The sequence below is a fragment of the Protomyctophum bolini genome, assembly GCF_963924005.1.
Source record: "Protomyctophum bolini genome assembly, chromosome: 23".
Lineage (NCBI taxonomy): Eukaryota > Metazoa > Chordata > Actinopteri > Myctophiformes > Myctophidae > Protomyctophum > Protomyctophum bolini.
Genome location: NC_137884.1, coordinates 4,427,968 through 4,452,571, shown reverse-complemented (window position 1 = coordinate 4,452,571; position 24,604 = coordinate 4,427,968). Strand labels below are relative to the sequence as shown.

The following is a 24,604-nucleotide window of genomic DNA, read 5'->3' as shown; positions in this document are numbered from 1 at the left end:
TAAGATGCCCCGGGGGGCTCCTAAAGGGCGAGGCCGTGTGCACGCATCCGCCTGGGTGACAGCAGACTGCTGGCCGATCAACATGGAATGTCAGAACAGGTCAGCTCCATATATGGAGATCTAAGGGTTTGAGGTCAGATGTAGAAGAGTTGCTGGCCGGCTCCATATATGCAGATATATCAAGATCCAGTCTTGTCCATATATGGCTAGGCTAGCCAGGGTTTAAAGGAGTCAGTGTCACAATCTTCATATATGGAGATGGCCATGCATGGTGGTGTGACGTGTCACGAGGCCTAGCACCCTCATGCTACCCTGGGTTTCTGGGACGTGCCAAAAATAATCATGTCCTTGGACCTTGAGTTCAGTGGTAACAACGTGCCTAATAATTGCACTCCTGAGTTGGACAAAAAAAATACACAGGTTGATCCTAAAGAGGCTCAACTAACTGCATGTTTGGCCCAAATGAAGGCTTAACAGCATAATACACTTAAAACTTGGCACCACACTACTGGACTGTTTATTGTCCTTGACCGCAACATGACCATGTCGCAAGATGCTATAGGAACCTAGGAAGGAAGGAAGGGGCTAAGGAAAGGACAGAAATGGAAGGGCACACATACAGCAATGAGAAGTGGGCATTGTTGTGTACGAGTGTTTTCCAGTGACCGCCGGAGAATGTGCGTGGTGGTAGTTCCCATGTCACCGTGTCAATCACTGGCCTTTTGCTAAGGGCTGCGCGTTTCCATCAATCTGTGGTACTGTATAAAACATTTACTGTCTTGTCTTTGAACACACACACACACACACACACACACACACACACACGCACACACTACATTTGCTTCTCCCTCCTCCATGGTTGACATTTATTTGCATGTGTGCACGCCTTTGGTAGCAGCAGGGAGTCAAGCTCTTGGTTGCTATAGGACCCCAGATGTGAGAAACTGGATTGTATAACGCTTTTGTTATGTGTGAGTTCAACCCACCCCAAAACGCCTATATACTGAAATGACATTGTTTAATCCATTCTATCCTGAAATCCTAAATGTCATTAAGATTTACCAGATGTGGTTGGTTGGGGTGCCATCGTAGAGCCACCCACGGCTGACCTTTTGTCTGGGGGAATTCTTTCAGGCTCGCCCTGCCTGGATGCAAACCTTGAACTGAAGAAAGCATTCCTCAAATGTTTTTGTCTTGATGACCATTGACTCTGCCTTTCTAGACCCAAGTTGATCGTGTCATTACTCTTGATTCATAAAGACCTCTGTAGGTTTGTTCTTTAAGGGTTTTCATTTAGCTGGGGACCACCTGGAACCCCCTCAAGGACCACTGGTTGAATGAAAACCACTGATTTAACCCACTGGCTCCCAAGCACTGGGTCGGGGCACTGGGTTTTGTTTCCTACATTTTGTTTTTAATTAATACAAATAAAAATCTAAAAATTAAAAAATCTCAAAAGAGCAAAAAAAAATATTTTTTAATGATTCGTGAAAGTAATTTCATGAATAAATAAAATAAAAATCTAAAACGATGCCATTAGAAAACAAATGTTTAAGAAATAGTAAAAATCGCTGCGTTGTGAGCTGGTTTTGGTCACTGGTTTTGGTCACTGGTTTTGATCTTGTAGATCGACTGTCTTCACTAGTTTTGGTCTTGGGCAAACGTCTATTTTCTCTTTGGGTCTAAAAAGTTTTGGGAACCACTGCTCTTAACCCTTAACAGTGGAGGAAGTTGGGAAAGGAAGTCCCCTTGACCCCAAATTGCTCCCTCATCCCATCCCATCCCATCCCATCTCGTCCCTTCGGAGGCCGTTAATGCTGCTCTTCACTCTCGTTTTTGCTTCGGTGACATGGGCGGGAGGGGGGGGGGGGGGGGTTGGGATGTGCGGGGGTTTGATGCGAAGCATGGTTAACAAAACAATGGAAGCTTTGTGAGTGGGTCCCGCCGTGACAGGCTTGTTTAGGGAGGGGGCAGAGCTAAGCCAAGCATAGCCACTTCATTAGTTGAGGCTCTCTCCTCTCTCTCTCTCTCCCACCCCCCCCTCTCCATTCTCACCCCCCACCCCCCCTGTCAATTCTCTCACTGCTGGCCCTCCCTCCCTCTCTTCCTCTCCTCCTCACTCTGGAGACACACACAGACTCACACACACCATCCAGTCAGACACAGCTGCCGAGTCAGGGCTGTGCGTGGGTTGTCTTTGCTCTCTCTCTCTCTCACTCTCTCTCGCTCTCTCTCCCTCCCTCTCCTCATCTCTGCGCGCTAGCTAGTGGCTTGTGGTCTGCACTGTAGCGGGATGGCGATGATGTGCTTTTCACGCTGACGGACGCCGGCGAGAGTTCTATACGCAGTGTCCTTGCTCACCCGTTTTCGCTGGGCTCGTGTCCCGAGGTAAGTAAGTAAGTGTGCTCTCGGACTGCTGTCAAGCTGTGCTGTCACTGTGTCCTGTCCTTGGCTGACGTCAAAGGCGCTGACTTGTGCATTGTGTCCTCTTGAAGCTGCTTTTTTTTCTTTTTTGGGATGGGGGGGCTGCAGGATTTTTGTCGCCCTCAGGCAGTGCGTTATGTTGAGCAGCACTGCATGACATGCTACTCGCGAGTCGCGACCCTGGCAGGATATACCTGCATTGGGACAGACACTCATTATATTCTCAGTTTGTGGTAAAGATCCCTTTCAGTCGCTCTGTGCATCATGACAGTCGTGTTAAAGCATTGCCGCAGAAGTTTCCTCGTCCCCCATGTTTGTCATAATCGATGGAAGGGGCATTTGAGGGATTGGTGTTCGTATATGTTTATGTTCTTTTGGGAATGGGAGGGGGGGTGGATTCGGTTGGGGGATGTTGCCTCAGCTGTGTTGGCCAAATGATCAGTCGGTAGGGATGTATGTGCTTGTGATTACACCCCCCCTCCCCCCCCCCTCTGCCTTTCACCAGGGTGTACACACACACACACACACACACACACACACACACACACACACACACCTCTCCTTGGGGACAGTTGTTTCAGCGGTTGGGGTAATCCTCCTCCACATCCTGTGTGTGTGTTGGAGAAGAGGGAGAATGTATATGGAGCTCCCAGAGGTCAGCTCCATCACTTCCTCGTGAGAACGTCTCATCCAATAACGCTGTGCGAGCCAGTGAAAACAATGTGTTCATTTATATTACCTTTCACCAAGTGGGTCAGGGGGTATTAGCAGGATCGTGGTTGTCTGGATGTGTACGCTGCTGCTTATCCGTAGTCTTAATCCCTGTTAATGTTGTAGTAGTTGTAACAACAGGCCTCCTTTCAGAATTTAAATCCACGTCAGCTAATTTGATTACGTATCGGACTAGCAGAAGAGTGTGACTAACTTTGTTTTTCTGCCTGCCCAAATGTTTATCACCTCCGACCTATAAGGCATAAAGTTGAGGCTTTATTTGTGAAGACAGACGCAAGTCTATTCCAAAAGAATATTGGCGATTGACATTTCATAGCGGAGCAATGGAAGGTGTCTGCGGCCCCGCCGGCTGTATAGGCCTATGTTCAGATGGCGCCGAAGACCCTGGCAATCTGTCTAGACGGTGAAAGTCCTCGGCATGCAACTTTATCTTGGAAGTATTTGTAAATCTGCTTTTGGTATTTGCATTGCAAGGCCGACTTTGATGGAAGTCTGAAAATGCTGTAAAGACCAAATGTGACTATTTCTGCATTGATCGTCTTTGTCCTTGCCGCAACAAATGATTCCCTGGCTGAAGTTCAAACTATTCTATCGACGTACCGCTAGCAGGTCACCCAGAACGGGGTTCTTCTTTCTTCACAGGGTTTTCTCACGATACATTTCAAGCGCTTCCTTCTTTCTTGGCGTCTGTATCTATCTGTACTGGTTGGGTTTGGAGGCCTAGTGCATACCGTACCTTGGGTTTTTTTGTGCAGCCAAAATATCTCAAGCAGCCACTTTCCACAAAACCTGTGCAAGTAATATCTTGCAGAAATACCATACGATCATGGGTAATGTTGAGTCTGCATATTTCCCCCAGCCTGCTGTACGTTGCCACTATCCTCTGGAATGCCTTTGTTGTGTAATGCAATGCTCTTTCTGATGGACCTGTTGTTATTGATGAGCCCAGTGAACTGATTGCATGTCTTTTCTGCTTTTTATAGAATGAAGAAGTGAAACGTCAGTGATTGGAGTCATGGCTGTGCAGGCAGGCCTTCAGGTAGGAGAATTAATGACCATCCCCCTACCTAAAGCATTGTTGGTTCCCAAACTTTATAGCCCGTGACCCAAAAGACTAATTTGATTTCTCCCCCCGGGACCCAAACTAGTGAAAATTGCACATCTACAAGCCTGTGAGCTTGTAGATCGGTTATTTTCACTACTACATTTGTTTTCTAATTTATTGAATCTTTTACGGATTTCTTTTTTTTTTAAATTCAATTTAGTTTTTAATTCATGAAAATCTGAAAAAGGACCACCAGTGGTCCTTGAAGGGATTCCTGGTGGTCCCCAGCTAAATGATGAGTTGGTAACCAAATGGACCCTTATAGATCTTTAATTCTTGAGAGCGTAACATTTCATTTTACACTCAAGAGTTACATTATTGTTAAACATCATGCATTAATTAACTTACAAGATTATTACGGTAACTATTAGAGAATGTAAAATATATATATGTTTTTATCAACATTTGCCTGTTATCTCTCCTAATGGTACCAACATCAATACAGCATGGAATTGTGGACAAAATCTTATCCAATGACGACAAAAGTCTTCGGTCTGAGAGGCTAAATGTCATCAAATGGTGGTCCGTGGCTCAAATGCTGAATAAATAATGGACCTTGAAAAACCACTGCCCAAAGCATAACTGAGCTATCCAACTGAACTCTGCATCTGCAATAAGCACAACTGTTCAATGTTGCCAACTCTCGTGAGAGAAATAAGCCAACCCACATCCAAAAACAAGTCAACTTTTGCGAGCGAAATAAAGCCAAATCTTTCCTCGAAAAACACGCCAAAATCAAGCCCAATAATATGGCCATATATTAAATCCTAATAAAAGATTTGATGCATTTATCATTATAAATACTATGTTATGTCTATAATAATGAATGTTGGTCATTTATTATACTAAGGTATTACACATATATAATATACTTTAGCGGCAGTAAAGACACCAGACCCATTCTGTCACTCAATGTGATTCACACTCTCCCAAACCAATGGGTATTATTTATAGTATATACATCAAAGAAATGTTGGCTTGTTAGATTTTCAAAACAAGCCCAAAAAACGCAACCCGCAATATGAGGAACTCTGGGGAAAAAAAACAAGCCAAACGTTGACAAGTTGACAACATGTGTTCTGAAGAAAGCACAGTCTTGGTGTGTTTGTTCTGTTACTAGGGAGGGGGTTTCTCTAATTCCCTTTTGGGGAGGAGAGAGGTGGCAGTGCTGCTGCTGGGGGATGCGTAACACGTTCCCTTCCACACCCAGCAAAGCGATTTCAGCTGTCCATAAACCGATGGGAAACACAACAAACGTATCGTGTTACAAATGCGGTCACGTGTGGGAACATCTAGTGTAAAACCGATCTCTGTCATCTGGCTTGGGAAATCCTGGCTGGCTGTGTCCAAAGCATCTAGGAACGATGTTGGATATTCCAAACGGAACATGTCAGGCGTTTGTTTCACAGAAATGGTTGACGGTCCTCTCGGACATAGGGGAGGGCTGTCACAAAGTTGAGGATTAATTGTCAGACGAAAAATTGCTATTAACTTTGTTTTTGCATAGAATAGTGTAACATTACAATTAGTATTTCTGTTTGCCTTTTAGCCTTCGTAATCACACATTGCACAGGCCAGAAATGACAAATAACTGAAATATACAAATACATCACTGACACGTTTAATAATTCTTTAAAAAAAAGGAGATTATGTAATATAATAATTGTGACAGGCCTACTCGGACAAACTGCTTAGCATTGGGGAGGCCACTTTAAAGTGCGACTTAAGTGTTATATCCATATGAATTGAATTCCACAATCCAGCTGGTTCATGTGTTTCACTAGAGTGGTGAAGGACAATGTACCATTGCAGCTCAATTCATCAGTTCCGTGTAGAGCATGGTATTCAGATTCCGCAACTTGCCCTTCTTTGAGTGCGACATTGCAGCCTAACCACTGGTAAACCGCTGTGGGTGGTTTGTTTTGTTTTCTCTTTGCTTTTCCCTAGTCTAGTGCCATTGATGTTTGAAAATATGTGTGCAACTGGTACTATCATTCATGTGGGAAGGCTTTATGATTTCTGCTTTTCCTCTTCTAAGCTATAAAAAACAAGGAGCATGTGGCCACAATACCAGCAGAAAGCTTATGTGACGAGGCTCTTGTGAATGGAAAATAATCAATCAAAACGGGAAAGTGAGAGAAGAAGCTAAACAGTGCACCGTGACTGTGGCCCCTCAAACTACCTCGGGAGACTCACTGCCACTTTCTCTGTGTTCCCAAAAGGTCAGAGGTGAACAAGTGCTATCGTGGGAAGGTTAAAAAAGCAGGGCCGAAGTTAGTTAGTTGGTAAACACGTTTCTTCACTTTGATATGCGACTGTCTGTGTCGGCAGTTTGTTTCCAAGGATTTGGAAATGTTTTTGTCACGGTTCAAGTCAGAGCATGTAGGATCCAAATGCAGGAGGAGGTAGAGCAGGTCGGGTCAAACTGTTTATTAACTCAAACTAGGACTACAAATGAAAAGACTGGAAGTACACTAGAGCCAAATTCTAATACCCAAAAATCGGCCATTCACTCACTCACACTCGATCACTCCAGCATGGTGGTGTTATGATGAAATTGGTGACCTGCCGAAATAAGAAAATTGGTGTCCATCTTGTGGACTTGTGGTCTTTAAATACGTGGCCTAAATACCGCTAGGTTGAACTCTGATAAACAAACTGCAACGATTTAAATTCGTCCAAACAGTCCAATGTTCAATTTGAATCTCATCGCGACGCGTACGCTAGCATTCATGTAATATGAACATGCGGGTAGCTGGTGAAAGACGCATATTACTTTGAAACGTGCACACGTTCTTTAATTTCACCATCATCTGGTCAGGTCAGGTGTGTGTGCGTGCATGTGTGTGATACAAGGTTGGATAATACCCTCTGGTATGGGGAGCTATTCTAATCAGTGCAATGCATTTTCTTTTACGTAACTCTTCCAAACAATACGCTGTGCTACCTTATTTTCTAATTAGCTGGATGTTGGGACGGATAGACATATGTTGATGTTGTGGAGCTGCATAGACTGCCCTGGGCAAGCCTGTCCTTTTAGAAGTCCGTTATGTAATTTGTGTGTGTGTGTGTGTGTGTGTGGGGGGGGGGGGGGGGTGTATGGGAACATGGGGAATCGACTCACATGGTGGGTTGGGGTTGTTGGGTCAATCTCTCTTTGAAGTACTTCAAATGTAATCTGTAGTCTAATATCTGCTGCCTCTAACTTTGACTCTTACATCACCAGGGCCATGCGGTCTGTGTATGTTGTTTCTCTGTGTCGGTTCTGTGTCTCCACACAGTGGTGTGTGTTTTCATTCTGGGATTTGCCTAAAAATGTGGTATTGGGCATCTGATATTGATGATAATTAGGTCCGTCGCGATTATTCACTTTTACTTGACGAGTAAAATTGCGATTAACGATTTTAACTGTGTTTCTGTCGTTGAACGTTATTTTGAACGTCATGAATCAAAATTACATTTCTGTTTGGCCTGGCAGCAAAGCTATAATATCTGCACTCTCTGTGCATTGAATGAAGCTAGCCCAATCTGTCTGCCATGTTACTCTAAGCATGAGCGCGGAAGAATATAGAGGGTATGCGCGTGACATCATCATCATACCCGGAAGTTATGCAGGAACACCTACTGAGTGACAAAAAACTACTTTCTGGCCTTGATAGCCCATACATCCAAACAGAAAAGTCCTAACTGATTGGCAGCCCATACATCCAAACAGAAAAGTCCTATCTGATTGCGTTAAACGTTAATTTCACTTTGCCACTCACTTTATGCATCGCATCCCCTCCATTATAAAGGCTTCTCTGTTAAACCAGTGGACCTCACCCCATAGAATAGAATGTACCCTAGCTCTTTGTGCAGAGAATGGAAGCGTCTAGTTCAAGAGCGACATGCGACAACACTTGGCCTTGCTGTTTGTTTGCAGCGTTGACAACTCCATTCACAGAGTGACACCATATGTCTGCTTGGGATGCATTTTGTGGAACGGCGCAACGACATCCGGTTTGGTGCGGGGATTAAAAGATCTCGCTCAACAACGCCGACTCAGAAACAGATGTCCGTGATCTGATTCTCATCAAGAGCCGACTTATGTAATGTCTGGGGGGGGATTGCCGTGAAACTGCTGTGGTTTAGTGAATGCAGTTTGTTGGCAAGCGTTGTCTTGTACTCAGGCTTTTTATTATGTGTAAACTTGGAGCAAGCGTGCCATGATCAGAATACAGATTCATGTAAGATGTGTCTAACACTACTTTATAGACGCTGTCAAGCTTAAAGTGACACATAGACATGGCACATTTAGCATTTGTCAACAAATGCAGCATTGAATGAATAGGCAAATGTATAATTAGTTTAGCTTTTCGTTAGGGCTGTCACGGTTACAAATATAAGTTGATTATTAGTTGTCACACTAATAATTGCGATTAACAATTTCATTGTGTTTGCGTTGAATATTAATGAATTTATCTTGTTTACCTCGTAATAAAAAATGCACAGGGCAGATATGACAAGTAACTGAACTATACAAAGAAATTACTGACATTCATTAATCTTATACTATAAAAAAAAATAGTGGAAATAGCTGATCTACAAGCTACAATGTGCGGACATTTTTCAACATCGAAACGATTACGACGATTGTGACAAAATAATTGCAATTATACGATTATGTGATAATTGTACATTTCGTACTACTACTGTTAATACTAGTGTTAATACAGTACTCTGTAGTCCCAAACAATTGAGGTTAGACACACCAGTGGTTGAGCCGAATGCGAAAGAAAATCAAAAAGTACCGAGGTTACAGCGTTGGAGACGGTCACAGGACAGGGTGTGAGTTGAAAGTCCTGGGCTCTGCGATGACAGCGGAGATGGATGTGATAGGACATCAGTGAGGACGGCCGAGCACAGGATGCTCCAGGCTCTCTCTCTCTCTCTCTCTCAGCCCCGTGAACCACTGGTGTAAAAACTATAATCGCATACTTTTTTACTTAAGTAAAAGTATCAATACTGCAATGTGCAGAATGTCCCGTTTTCAAATGTATAACGATCCTTTGAAAATAGCAAGCTCGCAATGCAACGCAAATTTGAGAGCTTTCAAAAAGAAATAGATGTAGTGGAGTAAAGTACAACATTTGGATCCGAGATGTAGTGGAGAGTACGTGAGAAATACTACAATCTTGAAGTACAAATACTTCAAGATTGCACTTAAAGTAGGCCTAAATGTACTTAAGGCAGGTGAAAAATAAAGTTTGAATGTGTTCCAGGCCTGGATAACATGAATGAAAACTGGACAAGGCAACTCAAATAAACATAACTTAAACAGAGTGGCACAGGTGACAACTTCTCCCCATGGCAGCCTACTCGCAACGGAACCATTTCCCCATTACTGACTCCACCCCTGGCTAAGTAATGGGCAAATCACAATGTACTAGCAATCCACCCAAGATGCCCCCCATGGTGCCATCAATCAGCTCCTCAGGCACCACACCCCACTACACAGGCTTCAATAATGCAGCTTCTCCAATAGCAGCATAGATGAACACAAGCATTTTAGATTCATATGTCACAGCAGAAGGTGCACCTTCTGTGGGACTGAGAATCAATACTGTATGTTACAAATGCAATACAGCATAAATACTATAAATGCATGTTGTTGAACATCATGAATACCATGAATGTGTATTGTTGAACATCATGAATACCATGAATGTGTATTGTTGAACATCATAAATTACTCTAACAGAGGCTGCTCTGTCACACTACGTTTGTCCTAAAATCCACTAGGAAACGAGATATTGACGATGAGCACAGTGGGTGAGGAAAGCTCTAGGTACCTGACGGTTCATTTCCGATTCAGAGGGCTACACTTTGATTATAAATCGATTACCGATCCATCTCGATTCCAATACATGATTTTTTCGCCCCATACTGTGACTGATAAACAAAGTGCTTCCTAATAATGATCCATAATAAAAACAGATTAATTTACTTCCATTGTCTTTTATCACACTACAAACAGACAAAAAACAATAAGCATCTTTCTTTATCGATTTTTGACATTTGTGAATCGATTAATAATAATCAACCGTCCATGTCCGCATGGTGATTTATCTATGAATGGATTTTTTATTTTCCACCCCTGGTTAATCTATAAATGGATTTTTATTTTCCACCCCCCCAACATTGACAGTCAATGCAGACATGAAAAGAGTGTTCAGTTCACATGATAGGTAAGGTAGTCTTCTAGGATGGGGTAAGCCAGTTAGTTGGCCTGGTTGTGGGTCAGCGCTGTTGCAGCGTAGCGCTGTCTGTGCGCTGTGCGTGTTCAACTATGCATGCGGACGGCTTGCGGCTCTGCTTGGATGGTTTCATCAGAATTCCTCTGGTCTCATGACAACGCAAGACTCATGAGACCCCGAGCAAAAGCTTGTTGGAATTACGAAGGATCCAATCCATCCCAGCCATGGGCCATTTGGTTTAAGAACTGTCAAAAAGGAGCAAGAACCAACCAACCAACCAGGGCAAAGGAAAATGCTAGTACTTTTATATACTGCTATATACTGTGAAACATGTGTGCACAAAGTTAGGTAGGAGCTACTGGGAAGAGGAAAGAAAATGCTGCTGGCATATACAATATACCACGATTATATGCACAATGCACATGTATACATACTTTTGATTGTGCTCTTGAATCTATTTTATTCTCTCCTTTGCACTCTCTTCCTTTCTTTAATATATTTACGTCTTTTTTTAAATCACTGTTCTACTGTTATTGTCTATGCTGCTGCATTGTCTGAATGAAGCCAGATCAAAATAAGTTTTACTCTTATGTACCCGTACGTACTGTACATAAGATGGAACAATAAAGTACAACCTTGAACCTTGAGGTACAGTGAGCGGTGGAACCCACATAAGTGATGCGAGGGGTGTATAGTTAAGACCCTGATGAAGACCGGTATAGGTCGAAACATGTTTGTTTAATAAAGATGTGTGCCCGGATCTCTGCCTTTTTTTTTCTCCAATAGTTAGTCTGGGAATGTTTGCCTCATATTTATTCAGGCTTCAGAACAATAACTACGTTGTTTTTGTGTTTGTTGCCAAAAGGCATTGTATTTGTATGCACGTTATTCTGCACTGGGGTTGTGTGATGTGATGACATGACAGACACACGATAACAAACCATTCTGTTCTAGCAACAAAATGTGTATTTTTCGCGAAGCAGATGTCTTCTTTTTCCTTCCCCTTAACCACTTGAAGGAATTGTATAATCAAGATTTGTTGCCGATACTTTGCTGGCTTGCCTGACCGACCGCACACTCATCTCCCCCCCCCCTCCCCTCCTTTCCCTTTGATGTCCCCCCTGTCTGTTTTGAAGGTGTGCTTTGAGAAGTTCGACGCGCCGGCGTTCAGCCTCACAAGCCCTCGCAGCCCGTTGGTCCAGCGACATGGCCCGGGGCTCACCGACGTCTTCCAGTATGACCAGTGGCTGACCGTACGCCACGAGGCCACGCTGGTGCCCATGCAGGAGGACCTGGCCATCTGGCTCACCGGCATGCTGGGTAAGAGACTTGACTGTCGCCATTTATTACTTTCACTAGTAACGGACCACAACTTCTACTCGAGTTTAACAGTATTTATTGCACAAGTGAGATGTATGTATGTGTATTGACGACCGCCGTAGCTCTGCTCGGGAGCGGTCAGTCGCCTCTGTTCGACAATGCCCCCCTCGGGGCTCCTAGGAGAAGGATAAAGAGAGAAGTGTTAGCGGGACAAAGCTGAGGACGAAGGGAGTTTGTTGGGGAGGGAATTTTGAGGTGATGGAGAATGGGCGCAATCGAGATAAGCCAGAGGGTGGTCTCTACTCCTGAACCTGCGTTGAACACGACGTCATTAATCGCCTAATCGCAATCGTTTAAAAAATATCCATACATTTTCAAACATTTTTCAAAAATTACAAAACATTACTGTATTGCACTTCTGGCTAGATGCCATGCACACTTAATTTCATGTCAAAGTATTTGTATATGTGCAGTGACAATGTGCAGTGACAATACGTGTAATCTAAGCTAATCAAAGCAAATGGCATAATACACAATTTACATGGATTCCCGAATAAAATTGGCTTTGAATACAGCTACTTCCACCAGGCCTGGATTCTGCCCTTGCTGCCACAGAGGGGGGGAAATCACCCGTGATGTACCTCGATCTCTCCCATTATACTAAAGGGCTTTGTCCCTCTTAATACAATGGTGCAGTGACGGGAGCAAGGAAATGGAAACCTGACTGGAAACTGTCTGCTTTTGTTAGACGTGACTATTTTAGAAACAAGTCCTCGGGAATGTGGATTGTTGTTGTCAACTCAACTAGGCCTGCTGGTACGGTGTTTACTTTGACCTAAAACACACATCCCAGACCTTTAAACGTGTTTAGGCTCAAAAGAACTTGAACAGTGAGGTGTCAGGTGGTGCAGAAACGGCAGTTTCCGCCGGATAATGTTCCGGCCTTGGGCGTTCGCTGTTGTCTGACTCGGAAGACCTTCTTTGTGGAGCATTATCGTCATTGTTGGCGGTTATTTTTGTCCCCTTTTGTGAAACAAACTTGAGTTTGACCTATTGAGGGGCACTAGCCCCTCCTACAGTATGTCCAGCTTTGAGGTGTGTAAACACAAAGTTTGTCCTAACACAAACGTTAAATGCCATTGATAACGAATGGCCAGTTTTGAGTGTTTGTCCCAACACAAACACGAAAGGCCAGTTTTGAGCGTTTGGGTAAACACAAACATTGCGTAAACAACACATATTGAAGACGAAGGTGAGGATGCAAATTGTAATTGATTGGAATGACATGATGTATGATGATAAGAGCGCCCCTCACTTCACACGGGTGATGTGATTGTGTACATTTTGTTATATCCAATGGATTTGTGTTAACGTCCGGATACCCCGTCAAGTACAGGCTTCAGACGTGCCTCCTCCCATTTGATTTGGCGTTAGGATTAGGAACCCGTCGCGACCGTTGTGACCTTCCGCATGAAAGGCATATGCTCTAACCACTACACTACACTATAGGGCGGCCCATTTTGTAATGTCCAAAATATAATTTTTTGTTGTTCTCAGGAGAGGAGGTGAGAGCGGAGTTCTTCATGGAGGAGTTAAACAACGGAGTGAAGCTGTGTCAACTCATTGGAGTGCTGCAGAGCAAGGTGGCAGAGGGCTGTCCCACGCAGCTGAGCAAGGTGAGCCGTGGAGGATGGAAATAGCACCGACATTCATCAGAGTTCAAACCCCCGGGATGACAAAAACTCTGTCCTATTATCATAGAACTGTTCAAAATCAACCCTATGTGGTCAAAGTCAGGCCTGAAACACAGTTTGAGATCCACAGTTAATTTGGCAGAATTATAATTATTGCACATCCTTGACCCAAATTATTGGAAGTATTTTTAGGGGCGCTGTGGCTCAGAAGGTAGAGCAGGTCGTCCAATGATCCCTGGGTCGGCGGTTCGAATCCTGGCTACTCCAGTCCACATGTCGAAGTGTCCTTGGGCAAGAGACTGATCCCTACATTGCCTTCAATGAGTTGGTCGGTGTGAGCTCGCCACCAATGGTGTGTAAATGTGGGAAGTGAGGATGCTGGCGTCGACTGTTTGCCGCTTCACCTCCCAATGTATGAATGAATGAATGAACCATTGTAAAGCGCCCCTCAAATGCATGGCTTTTGAAGATTACGTCATATGCCAGTCAATGGACTTTAACGTTTGTTTAGGGAACTAAATGACGGCGTAAGACGTCACGTGGCCGATATACAGTGGGTGCCCCTCACTTCTCACAAGTGTGATTTATTTGTCCCCCCTCCCTACAGCCGTTTCCCATGAAGAAGGTGGCGTGCAAGAGACAGGCGTCGCCGGGGTCATTCTTCGCCCGTGACAACACGGCCAACTTCCTGGGCTGGTGTCGTCAAATCGGCGTGGAGGAGACCTATCTGTTTGAGTCTGAGGGCCTCGGTAAGAGCTTTTGTTACGCCTTCAACAGGTGCTGAATTTATATCCAAAAAGGCCATACATATAAAATGGACACTGACACCCCACTATGTTGTTGTAAAGTATATGGGACAACACAGACACATTAATCCACGCAGGAAGCTGCGTGAAACCGCTCTCTCAATAAACTTGACTGTTGAGTTATTGATTTAGTTGTGTGAGTGTACGTCACTTTATGGTTTGACTTGTTTAGTTGGAACTGGACTGCTACAATGTGAAATTGTGTTAAATTAACTTGGGAGCATAGAAACCTGTTTTGATTACACTGTACAAATGTACACCGAGTTACAAATGGATAAATGAACAAGGAGTTTACACCGTGTGCAATAAGTAGCACTCGGTTCGCCATCCTATTGCTCCTGCTAATTTCCCAGAAGTAATGTAAATCTTCAGGAACCTTAATCTGCTTACACAATAAGATCCCCTCTTAAAACATGACATGCTCAAATTACAGTATGAAGTCCAACTCCCGGTTATCTAAGCAAACTGAAATACAATGAAACATTTCAACATGTCAACGGGATGTAGGACCAAATGACCTGAAGACTAGGATTAACTGAGTAATACATCATTACATAAACTCGACTTTAACACACTTTCAACCTGGTGCCCCCATTTTTGGGCAAGATATTCACAAATGGTTAAAAATAATATCTACAAGCTCACAACGCGTTACTGTACGATATTGGAGCTAGCAGATCAATTATTTTCATCATTCACAAATCATTAATTTGTGCCATTATTCCTGTGCGTGTGTGTGTGTGTGTGTGTGTGTGTGTTGCAGTTCTGCACAAGGAGCCCCGTCAGGTGTGTCTCTGCCTGTTGGAGATCGGACGAATCGTTTCCAAGTAAGTTGTTTCTTGTGAGGATTGAGTTCAAACACTTCTACGACTGCAAATAATGATCTATATCGATTATCCATTAAGATCTGAGGCCCATTCTGCAAATGTCATATTTTGTTTGTTCTAAACTAATCGCAAACCGCTGGATCGATCATCGGTACTAAACATGTTTTTGTTGAAGAATACTCTTCAACAAACTCTTCCCCTCTTCCTTACTTCCTGAGGTATGGAGTGGAGAAAACTCCTGTTCTGCTGAAACTAAGTCCTTACAATTTTTAGCATTTAGCAGGCGCTCTTAATCCAGAGCCCATTTACAGTAAGCAAGAACACATGGTAAGGTAATACATCAAATTCATAAGAATAGTCATCATGAATCATACGTAAGCTAAGAACCTACCAGTGGAATATCTACAGTATATAATGAAACTATGCATACACATTATAGAGTGCTATGTCTACATAAAATGCTATATAAATTACATAAGTTGAGCCTTTGCATACGCCTGTAAGGTCGTCGAGGCTAGGGCAAGTGCTACGGCAAGTGCTACGGGCTAAGATGGAGGTGGGCTTCCAGACAACGGCGGAAGTCCTTGCGGTCTTGTTTCCATTCAGGCATGGAGTGGAGCCTCCTGTTGTAAGTCCTTGCGGTCTTGTTTCCATTCAGGCATGGAGTGGAGCCTCCTGTTGTAAGTCCTTGCGGTCTTGTTTCCATTCAGGCATGGAGTGGAGCCTCCTGTGCTGGTGAAACTGGAGGAGGAGATCGAACTGGAGGAGACCCTGCTGAGGAGCGAGGAGCCTCCCGCTGCAGTCAAGACCTTCAGCGTCTGCTGCCAGCACGCAGGCCTCTATCGACCTGGGGTGCGTAATGTTGTAGGATCATGTTTTATTGTTGCGATCCTAATAATGCGTTTGATCCTGAAGGCTGTGATCCTCTGTATTAAAGGTGGCGACAGGGCATTCGGTTAAATTACCCATCGCCTGCAAGAAAGAACGTGCTCGCAGAACTGCAGTGACACCAGGGCAGTGTCGCTGTCAAGCGGTAGTTCCGACGTCTTATTGAACACATTCTCGGTGCTGGGCTGGTTTTGGTGCAGGTTCACAGTTGGTCCAGTTTGCAGTTTGGTTTTCCACAGGCTAGAGAGCCAAGTCATTATGTTCCCTTTGGCAATCATTGCAATGTAAAGTTGATAATCTGTGTATTTATACGCCCACTGTATTTTTATTGGCCACATGACGTCTCACGTCGTCAATTTTTGTTTTTACTGCTGCCCTAAACAAATATGAGTCCATAGACTTCGCTGCCGTTCGATTTACGTGCAATAACCAAATTTAAAAGTCTGTAGACTTGGCTGCCATTATATGATGTAATTTTCAAGGTAGTATTTAAAGATATCAAGTTCCAATTTCAATGTGCCTGTGAGGTAATGGCAAGGCAGTGGACATTTTACTTTATTTGGCTTGTCTCTACATCAACACCGTGATCTTTATAATCTTGACAAGTAAGAATAAAATGATATATCGCACAACGACAATGTTGGTGCAACTAAGAGATTTGCTGAAAACGGATTATCAACTACACTGCAACTTTCACGGGAGAGTCCTTGTGCATCCTTCCTGTCCCCCCTTACTAGATGGATTGTTTAAGAAAAAGCCTTTTTTATTTTCAAGCTTGTGTGTCTCAGGTGCTCATCCGGTGAGGACTAAAGGTACAGTGCCAACACATGAATGGAATCATTTATGGAACAGTGGAGTGATCTCGTCTATCCGGCCATGGCCTTTAAATAGCTACTCTTATCTAATAACAATGAGTTAAGCAGAGAGCTGAAAAAACTTGCAATTATTCCAGCAGCTCATTATATGGTGCATCATCACACAGGAAGAACATGTGCGACCCAGTTGGGTCGGCGTCAAGATGGCGTCAGGCAGCGGCCTCTTTGCTTTGCCCCCACGGCTATATGACACACCGAGAGTCCACGTGACGCTCTGCTGGAGTCCTGTGACTTCTCTGTTGCACATGATACAACCCACGGGCTACACGAACCAGACGTCATCAGCCTTTTATAGAATGGTTCAAAAGCTTCAACCTCAAGTTACTTTTTATAGAGCAAAGAGGTTGAGCCACTTGGCTGGCGTTTCCGGTGCCTGTAAAGATCAGGCATATCCATTGTTCTGGCTTCTGTGCCTAGTGTACACAGAAGACCAGAACGCTGACGCCTTTCGGCTATGCAGCCTTCATCAGAGCATTGCCAATGTATATAAACTTTATTACAGGCTCGTGGCCCACAAGGTAAGACAGTACATCACATATACGAGAATACAATACTCTGATGAAGGCTGCTTAGCCGAAACGTGTAAGCGTTCCTTTTTGGTGTGTGCCAATAAAGAAATGGAAATGTGAGTACTTTGTCTGCCGTGTATGAAAAATTTGGATGTACTACCTTTTTGGATATTTTTTTAAATTCCTATTTTTTTATGTATAGTATACTGGATTTGGGTTTGGCACTCCACTGAAAACCATTGCTGATGCGCAACCTCTTTTTCACCCTTAGTCTTTCCTCATTGCCTTTATGTCAAATAATCTTTTATTTTTTCCTTTTTTTGGCATTTAATTGACGATGTCAAATGTACTGCTTTTTTAAAAGTTTGTTTTTATTTAAAGAAAATATTTCCACCAAATAATGAATGAATGAACAGAAATCAAACATAAATATGAGTCCCAGAAATTTTTGAGCAGTTTTCATGTGCAGTGTACATGAGGCATAATGAAGGTATCAAAGTGTTCCCTTAATTCGAGCAGTACAAAATCAGCCATGCCATTGTGCCGGACGTGTTTTGAAGGATATTAAACGAAGTACACGTTGCGTGTTAGGGTCATCTGTACCTCGTTTATTCTCTTGCTGTCTGGTCCATACAACAGTTTCTTTGACTTTCTATGCCAGCGGCAACATCTCACGCTCAACTCTGCTGGGACGAAAGTATCAAACGGATCTTCACTTCCTGATATATTATCAGGGTGACCGGGCCAATAAAAAGATGGCAATTAATAAAAATCATGTTGTAGATCAGTTTCACTGGTTGTGTTCATCAGTTCAATTCGACCGACGGCTGTCCTGTCCTGTAGAGCTACAGACTACACATAATAACAAACGTAAACAAAATAACTGTGTTATAAACAATGTCCCGATTTCTTATTTTCATATTGATGTTGTTGTTGCGCCCCCTTCAGGAGCACGGCCTGGACGATCCTCCCTGTAACTGCGCCAACAAAGTGTCCATCGAGTACCTTTCGGAAGGACGCTACAGACTGGGGGACAAGACTCTGTTCATTCGGGTGAGTGCCACATGTATTCCTGTGCGGCGACGCTCTTGGTCCACATTTACATGTTTTTTCCAAAGGAGCCAATGATTAACACCCTGAACGCACAGGACGAAGTTCACCGTCCTTTCAATTAGTAACGCCCAGCGCACCTGTTTTGGCTACATCTAGCTGCTACAGCCACATCCGGGATAACATCCGGTCCGTCGCTCCGTTGGGCGCTATGATTTAATGGATTTAAATAACCCTGGGCGTTCGGGGTGTTCATTTAAGGGTTGGTGAGAAGTACCTCGAGTGAACAATTCTGTTATATCCACATCTAGATTACAGCATCTGCAGTCCACAATGTAATTTAAGTGTTAGCTGAAGTTTGACTGCAGCCCTTGAATTTGCATCTATGTCCAAATTGTGAGACACACACACACACGGTGCATGTGCCAGAGAGTGTGGGAGACCTTCTGCGTCCCCGGGGCACTGACTGGTTCGACCTGCATGTAAGCTTGTTGGCCAATAGGAGCGCACCGCATTAGTGCTGGCGCTTGAGCAAGAGATGACATCATTAATTACACCATCACTGTCCACCTGGGCCAGGCCTTGGAGGTGCACAGCTGTGACACTTATATAAAAGGCACCAATTATAGAAGCAGGCTTGTCTATTTAAGGGCCAAGGCCCATGCATACTGGGAATAGTGTTGGCGGTGAGCGGTGAGTTGCTTATCACAGTGGCACAATGTCATGTTGTAGTTTTCCCAACCACCGCAGTGGTCACCTTATCACCTAAAACTGGAGTATGAATAGTCCTAGACTCTTTAGGGATTGTTGAGGTTATTCACTGTGGCTATCTGTATTCAGGCAGGTATGAGTAGGAGTAGTAGTAGTCTGTCACATGGCCAGACTGTTGCCTCCCTCATATTTCAAATGCTTCTGGTGAATCTGGTCATACAGTCTGGAGCACGGAAGCTCTTTTGATGATTAAGGGGGAGGGCGGAAGACCTGCCTCCCGTCCACTTCCGTTTCGTCTTTACAGTCACGCAAATGTATCCTAATATAAATCAAAATCATTAAGCAATAAGCATTTAGCTTGATGCATATACTTTACATACACTTTCCTTCGATTACTCCTTGAGGTCAAGTGTTATCGTTATCAGAAGCACGACAAGATGCAGCATAGATTTTGTTTAATGTCATTGGCAGGCAAGTCATTATCTCCGCCAGGCCATATTGTGTTTTTGCGTGTGCGTGTGCATCTGTGGCTATAATATTCAAACTACCGATCAGTGGCAAATGTCTTGTGTAGGCATGCATGTCAGTAAGTCCTGAACTTATATAACTGGTCGTGGACTCAAAATATTTGCTACCCCCTACTACAGCATCACACAAACAATTGACCCATAAATGCATCATGTACATGTACAATTGCCTTCCAAAAGTGATTTTACTTTGACCCACAGGGGGGCGCTACACATTCAAAAACAGTAACCATTGCAGAGAAAGTAATGTTTTTTCTCCAATCCTCACCAAATTAGGCACACATTGTCTCTGGATATATATATATATATATATTCCATACAGTTTGGCTGTAATTGGCTTCCAAACGTTGTGCGATGGGCCTGTTGTTACCGGGGAACCGAGGTGCAAATGAGACTGACTGCCCTCTCTAACTCCCCCAAAATCATCAGCAACTAGTCAGAAAGAAGATACAGCCTTAAAAAAAGGTTTTATTTTACGTATTGAGAGTTAAGGGTGGGCTGACGGACAAATTAAATGAAATAAGCTAAATAGAAACCACCTTATTATGATTCAAAATGACAACAGTTAATAACTGCTCCTAATCAAATGAACTGGAGTAAAAAGACGGGACAAAAGGAACGCTACAAACCCCTACATTTTTCCTTGGTTTATTGGACTAAGGCACACTGATGTGTAAAAAATATATACGTAAAGAAATCCCTGCATTAGATTTGGGAGAGCTAAGGAAATAATATAATAAAATTATCTTATCCAACGACAACAAAATATTGTCTTGGGTCTGAGAGGCTAAATCTCATCAAATGGTGGTCCGTGGCTCAAATGCCTGAATAAATGCTGGGCCTTGATAACCACTGTTCTAACGGACTGTCTCTCTTGCCGTCCGTCTCTCTCTAGATGCTCCATGGGAAGCATGTGATGGTGCGTGTGGGAGGTGGCTGGGACACACTGCAGGGCTTCCTGCACAAGTACGACCCCATGCGCGTGCTCCAGTTCACCACGCTGGAGCAGAAGATCCTGGCCTTCCAGAAAGGCCCTCCCGGCGTGGGCGCCTCTCGCCTCGGCACCGCGGCCCCGCCCCCGCCTCCTCCCGACATGGACCCCCTCGCCGCCGTCGACAACCTCGTCTCCTCGGACTCGTCCTCTTCGTCCTCTTCGTCCTCCTCCTCGTCCTCCTCGTCCATCCCGGCCTGCAAGCCCTCGCCGGCGCCGCCGGCCGGACAAACATGTCGATCCTACACGCCGTCTCCGGCCTGTACGCCCACCTTGCACAGAAAAGCTGCTCCCCCAAAGAAGACCCTCCAGATGATGATGCCCCCCTCCTCGCCCAGGAAGCCCACCCAGCTCCCTTTGCCCCTCTCCACCAAAGCCTCTGCCTCTCTGCCCGCCACGCCGGTAGGCTGCTATGCAAAGCAGTCCCCGAGCCCTGGCTCTCAGGCCGGGCAGATCCAGCGCAGAGCCCTAACGCCGTCCGCAGCTCCGTTCTCCCTGACCTCGCCCTCTGCCACCTCCAAACTGAAACTCAGGCCCTCGCCCCAGGGCGCTCCCTCGCAGCCCCGGAGCCCCGTGTGCCCCGAGCCGTCCTGTAAATGTCCTAAGCCCTCCAGTCCCACCGCCGCCACCAGCTCTGTGCCTCGGCCTGCCACCGCCCCAGCACGGGTACCACCTGCTCCGAAAGACAGCCGTCCGGCCACGAGCGCCAGCCAGCGCTCTCGTCTAGCTGCCAGGCGCCCCGGTTCGCCGGCCTCCCGCCTCCGCCTGGAAGCGGCCAGGCGTGCGCGTCTGTCCACGCGGACGGCAGCCAAACCTGCCAGGGGAGCCACGCCAGCCCCCAGGGGAGCCACGCCAGCCCCCAGGGGAGCCACGCCAGCCCCCAGGGGAGCCACGGCACCTCCCAGAGGAACCACACAAATGTCCAGAGGAACCACAAAAACTCCCAGGGGAGTGACGCCAACATCTAGGGGGGCGACACCATCTCCCAGGGGAGCGACACCATCTCCCAGGGGAGCGACACCATCTCCCAGGGGAGTGACACGAACTCCCAGGGGAGTGACGCCAACATCTAGGGGAGCAACACCATCTCCCAGGGGAGTGACACGAACTCCCAGGGGAGTGACGCCAACATCTAGGGGAGCAACACCATCTCCCAGGGGAGCGACACCATCTCCCAGGGGAGTGACACGAACTCCCAGGGCAGTGACACCAACATCTAGGGGGGCGACACCAACATCTAGGGGAGCAACACCAACTCCCAGGGGCGTGACACGAACACCCAGGGGAGTGACGCCAACATCTAGGGGAGTGACACGAACTCCCAGGGGAGTGACGCCAAAATCTAGGGGAGCGACACCAACATCCAGGGCAACCACACCAACTCCCAGAGGAGCGACACCAACATCCAGGGCAACCACACCAACTCCCAGAGGAGCGACGCCAACATCCAGGGCAACCACACCAACTCCCAGAGGAGCGACGCCAACGTCCAGGGCAACCACACCAACTCCCAGAGAAGCGACGCCAACATCCAGGGGAGCCACACCAATATCTAGAGGAACCACACCAACTCCCTGGGGAAGCACAAGAACTCCCAGAGGAGCCATGGCGATCTCCAGAGGAGCCACGCCAGCTCCCAGTGGAGCCGCAGCATCAAACCAGCAGAGGACTAACTTCACAGGCCTGCCAAAATCCACCTCCCCGCTCCCTACTAAGAGCAAAGAAAACGTGTCCAAAGGCAAGGGACAGGCCCCAGCCAGGGCAGTCAAAGTCTCTCCGCGCAGTACCGCGGCTCCCGGGCAGGTCCCCGGGCTGCCTGCCGCCGCCACATCCGGTAAGTCCAACCACAAATCAACAACCACGAGTCGGAGGGCGGGGCAGAAACACACGGCCGCCATAAAGCCGCCTAATCATGGAAAGGGGACTCTAAAGCCGGCATTGGCTGAGACGAAAGCTCTCGTGCCCCAGAAGTCGAGCACCAACGTCAAGGTTACAAAAAACAATGCCCTCAACAAGAAGACTCGCGTCAAAAATAAAAGCGAGGACCCATATTTCCAAATGAGATGAGGAGGCAACCCGTGAAACTCTTAACCAGCAGGCTGGTTCTTTCATCTTAACTGTTTACACTTCTCAAATAGATCAAATTTATTTGCTATGCTCTTATATGACTTTATTGGATCTGTTTTTTTTTTGTGTGTGTATTGTGTTTATGCTGAATATTTTCAATCGACCCTGAGGCTAAAGAAAGAAAGCTTATAAATTGCATTTACAATGAGTGAGCCTTTTCCTTTTTTTATATATATAATTAAAATTATCTTCAAATGATTAATGATTATGATTATGAGCATGCTTAGATTTAACCGCAATGAAAATACTTAGAAAATAGTAAAGACAGCTTTTTATCCATGGGGGAAAAAAGAATAAGGCTTTTTATCTGGGTGGTGGGGGGGCTGTTTTCCAACAGCAGGGTGACAGAGGTCACTGACATGTTGGACAGAGGGCAACGCTACTGTCTGGGACAAGAGTTAGTTTCTATTCCACAATGAGAATCTACAATCCATTGATGGAATTATTGTATTTTTGTCTCCAAACAAAGTCCTATTTAGGAGTCGGATGAAGCACTGTTTAGAATGTTCTCCCCTCACGTGCCTTCATCAGAAATGGTTCTGGTTTCTGAGTGGCGTTTAGAATGTATTGGTGGTTATAGGGGTCGGTTTTGATGTTTTTAAACCATTCATATTGCACAGCCTACACAAGCACCCGTGAATTTGATTCCCAGCGGTTGGGTCAAGTCACGAATTAACTACTACTGATCCAATGCCTCTAACGGAACATAATTTAGGTATTAATAATATTAATTGTCATAGGTTTTCTTTGTATGTTGTTTCAAATGTTTGTTTTTTTTGTCTCAAATTCTATTCTAGTTTTCTATGTGATGAGTGTATGTATATTTTGAGTGTTTGGCACTTTATGAAAATCTTGTCAGTCACAGTTTGAATGTTGATTCTGTTGGTTGTGTGTCCCTTAATTGTTCCATCTAGATTTCTCATGATGATTACATTTTAATAAACTTTTACTGTGGCATTTCTTTTGATGTATCTTTTGATATTTTGAATTTTAGGTCCATTACTAAAGTATTTGCACGATCACGACACTCAAATTAAATGAACAGAGGATTTTACCTTCATGTAAACAAAGTGGCAGGCTAGGACCAAACTGGAAGGAACATAATGAAAGAAAAAATAATAAAAATACTAAATTATGCTGGATAAATATATTCCCAACATCTCCAAGGATAACGCCCCCCCCCCCCCCCTACCTTAAAATTGTCTTTGCACTTGGAGGGATATTTGTTATGGTAGGCCTTTAGGGGTCTGTAAAAATAAAGCAAAATATATTACGGAATATGACAATGCAAGGTGGATTGCTTCTCACTTGAAGAACTGAATAATTGTCAGCTTTACTTTTCTGCCCCCTAGTGGTATTAATGAAGGTACACGGTCACTTGTATGGAGGATTATTATGAAAACAAAATATGTAGTAAAAACTAAAAGAAAAATCACATCCATCTGAAGTGAGTGGTGCTCTAATCAATTATTGACCTTATACCAGCCTTGAAACATACCGTAGTGGCCTGGGCCGGGTTAGTGGTCCAGGCACCTTGGCCTAGTGTGCTGCGGGTTCGAGTCCCGATCCTGACGAACTTTGCTGTGTGTCTTCCCCCCCAAATATCTCCCCGTTTCCTGTTCAACTATCAATAAAGGCAAAAAGCCCCCCCCAAAAAGAAACATACCTTAGTTAAGTCACCCAGAATGGTGGTCCCTTATTGGCCAAGTCTTTCCACCGACAGCCGATTTGCTCAGACACGTATGATGTAAATTCTCCATTCATTGTCAATGGCATTTAATG

At 44.9% G+C, this 24,604-nt stretch overlaps 1 protein-coding gene across 3 annotated transcripts in view; it reads left to right on the top strand.

The window, feature by feature from the left end:
- Positions 1 to 23,779, top strand: part of gas2l3 (growth arrest-specific 2 like 3) — a 33,059-nt gene extending 9,280 nt beyond the window's left edge. For 2 of the 3 annotated variants that reach the window (XM_080757677.1, XM_080757679.1), the window contains exons 2-9: positions 4,140 to 4,195; positions 11,634 to 11,817; positions 13,375 to 13,493; positions 14,119 to 14,260; positions 15,081 to 15,144; positions 15,855 to 15,996; positions 18,365 to 18,469; positions 20,600 to 23,779. In XM_080757677.1, coding sequence (XP_080613803.1) covers positions 4,172 to 4,195; positions 11,634 to 11,817; positions 13,375 to 13,493; positions 14,119 to 14,260; positions 15,081 to 15,144; positions 15,855 to 15,996; positions 18,365 to 18,469; positions 20,600 to 22,762 — 2,943 coding nt within the window. In that variant the 5' untranslated portion in view covers positions 4,140 to 4,171 and the 3' untranslated portion in view covers positions 22,763 to 23,779. Of the gene's footprint in view, positions 1 to 2,151; positions 2,389 to 4,139; positions 4,196 to 11,633; positions 11,818 to 13,374; positions 13,494 to 14,118; positions 14,261 to 15,080; positions 15,145 to 15,854; positions 15,997 to 18,364; positions 18,470 to 20,599 lie in introns of those variants that run through there. The other variant, XM_080757678.1, reaches the window with a different exon arrangement.
- The last annotated feature ends 825 nt before the right edge of the window (positions 23,780 to 24,604 follow it).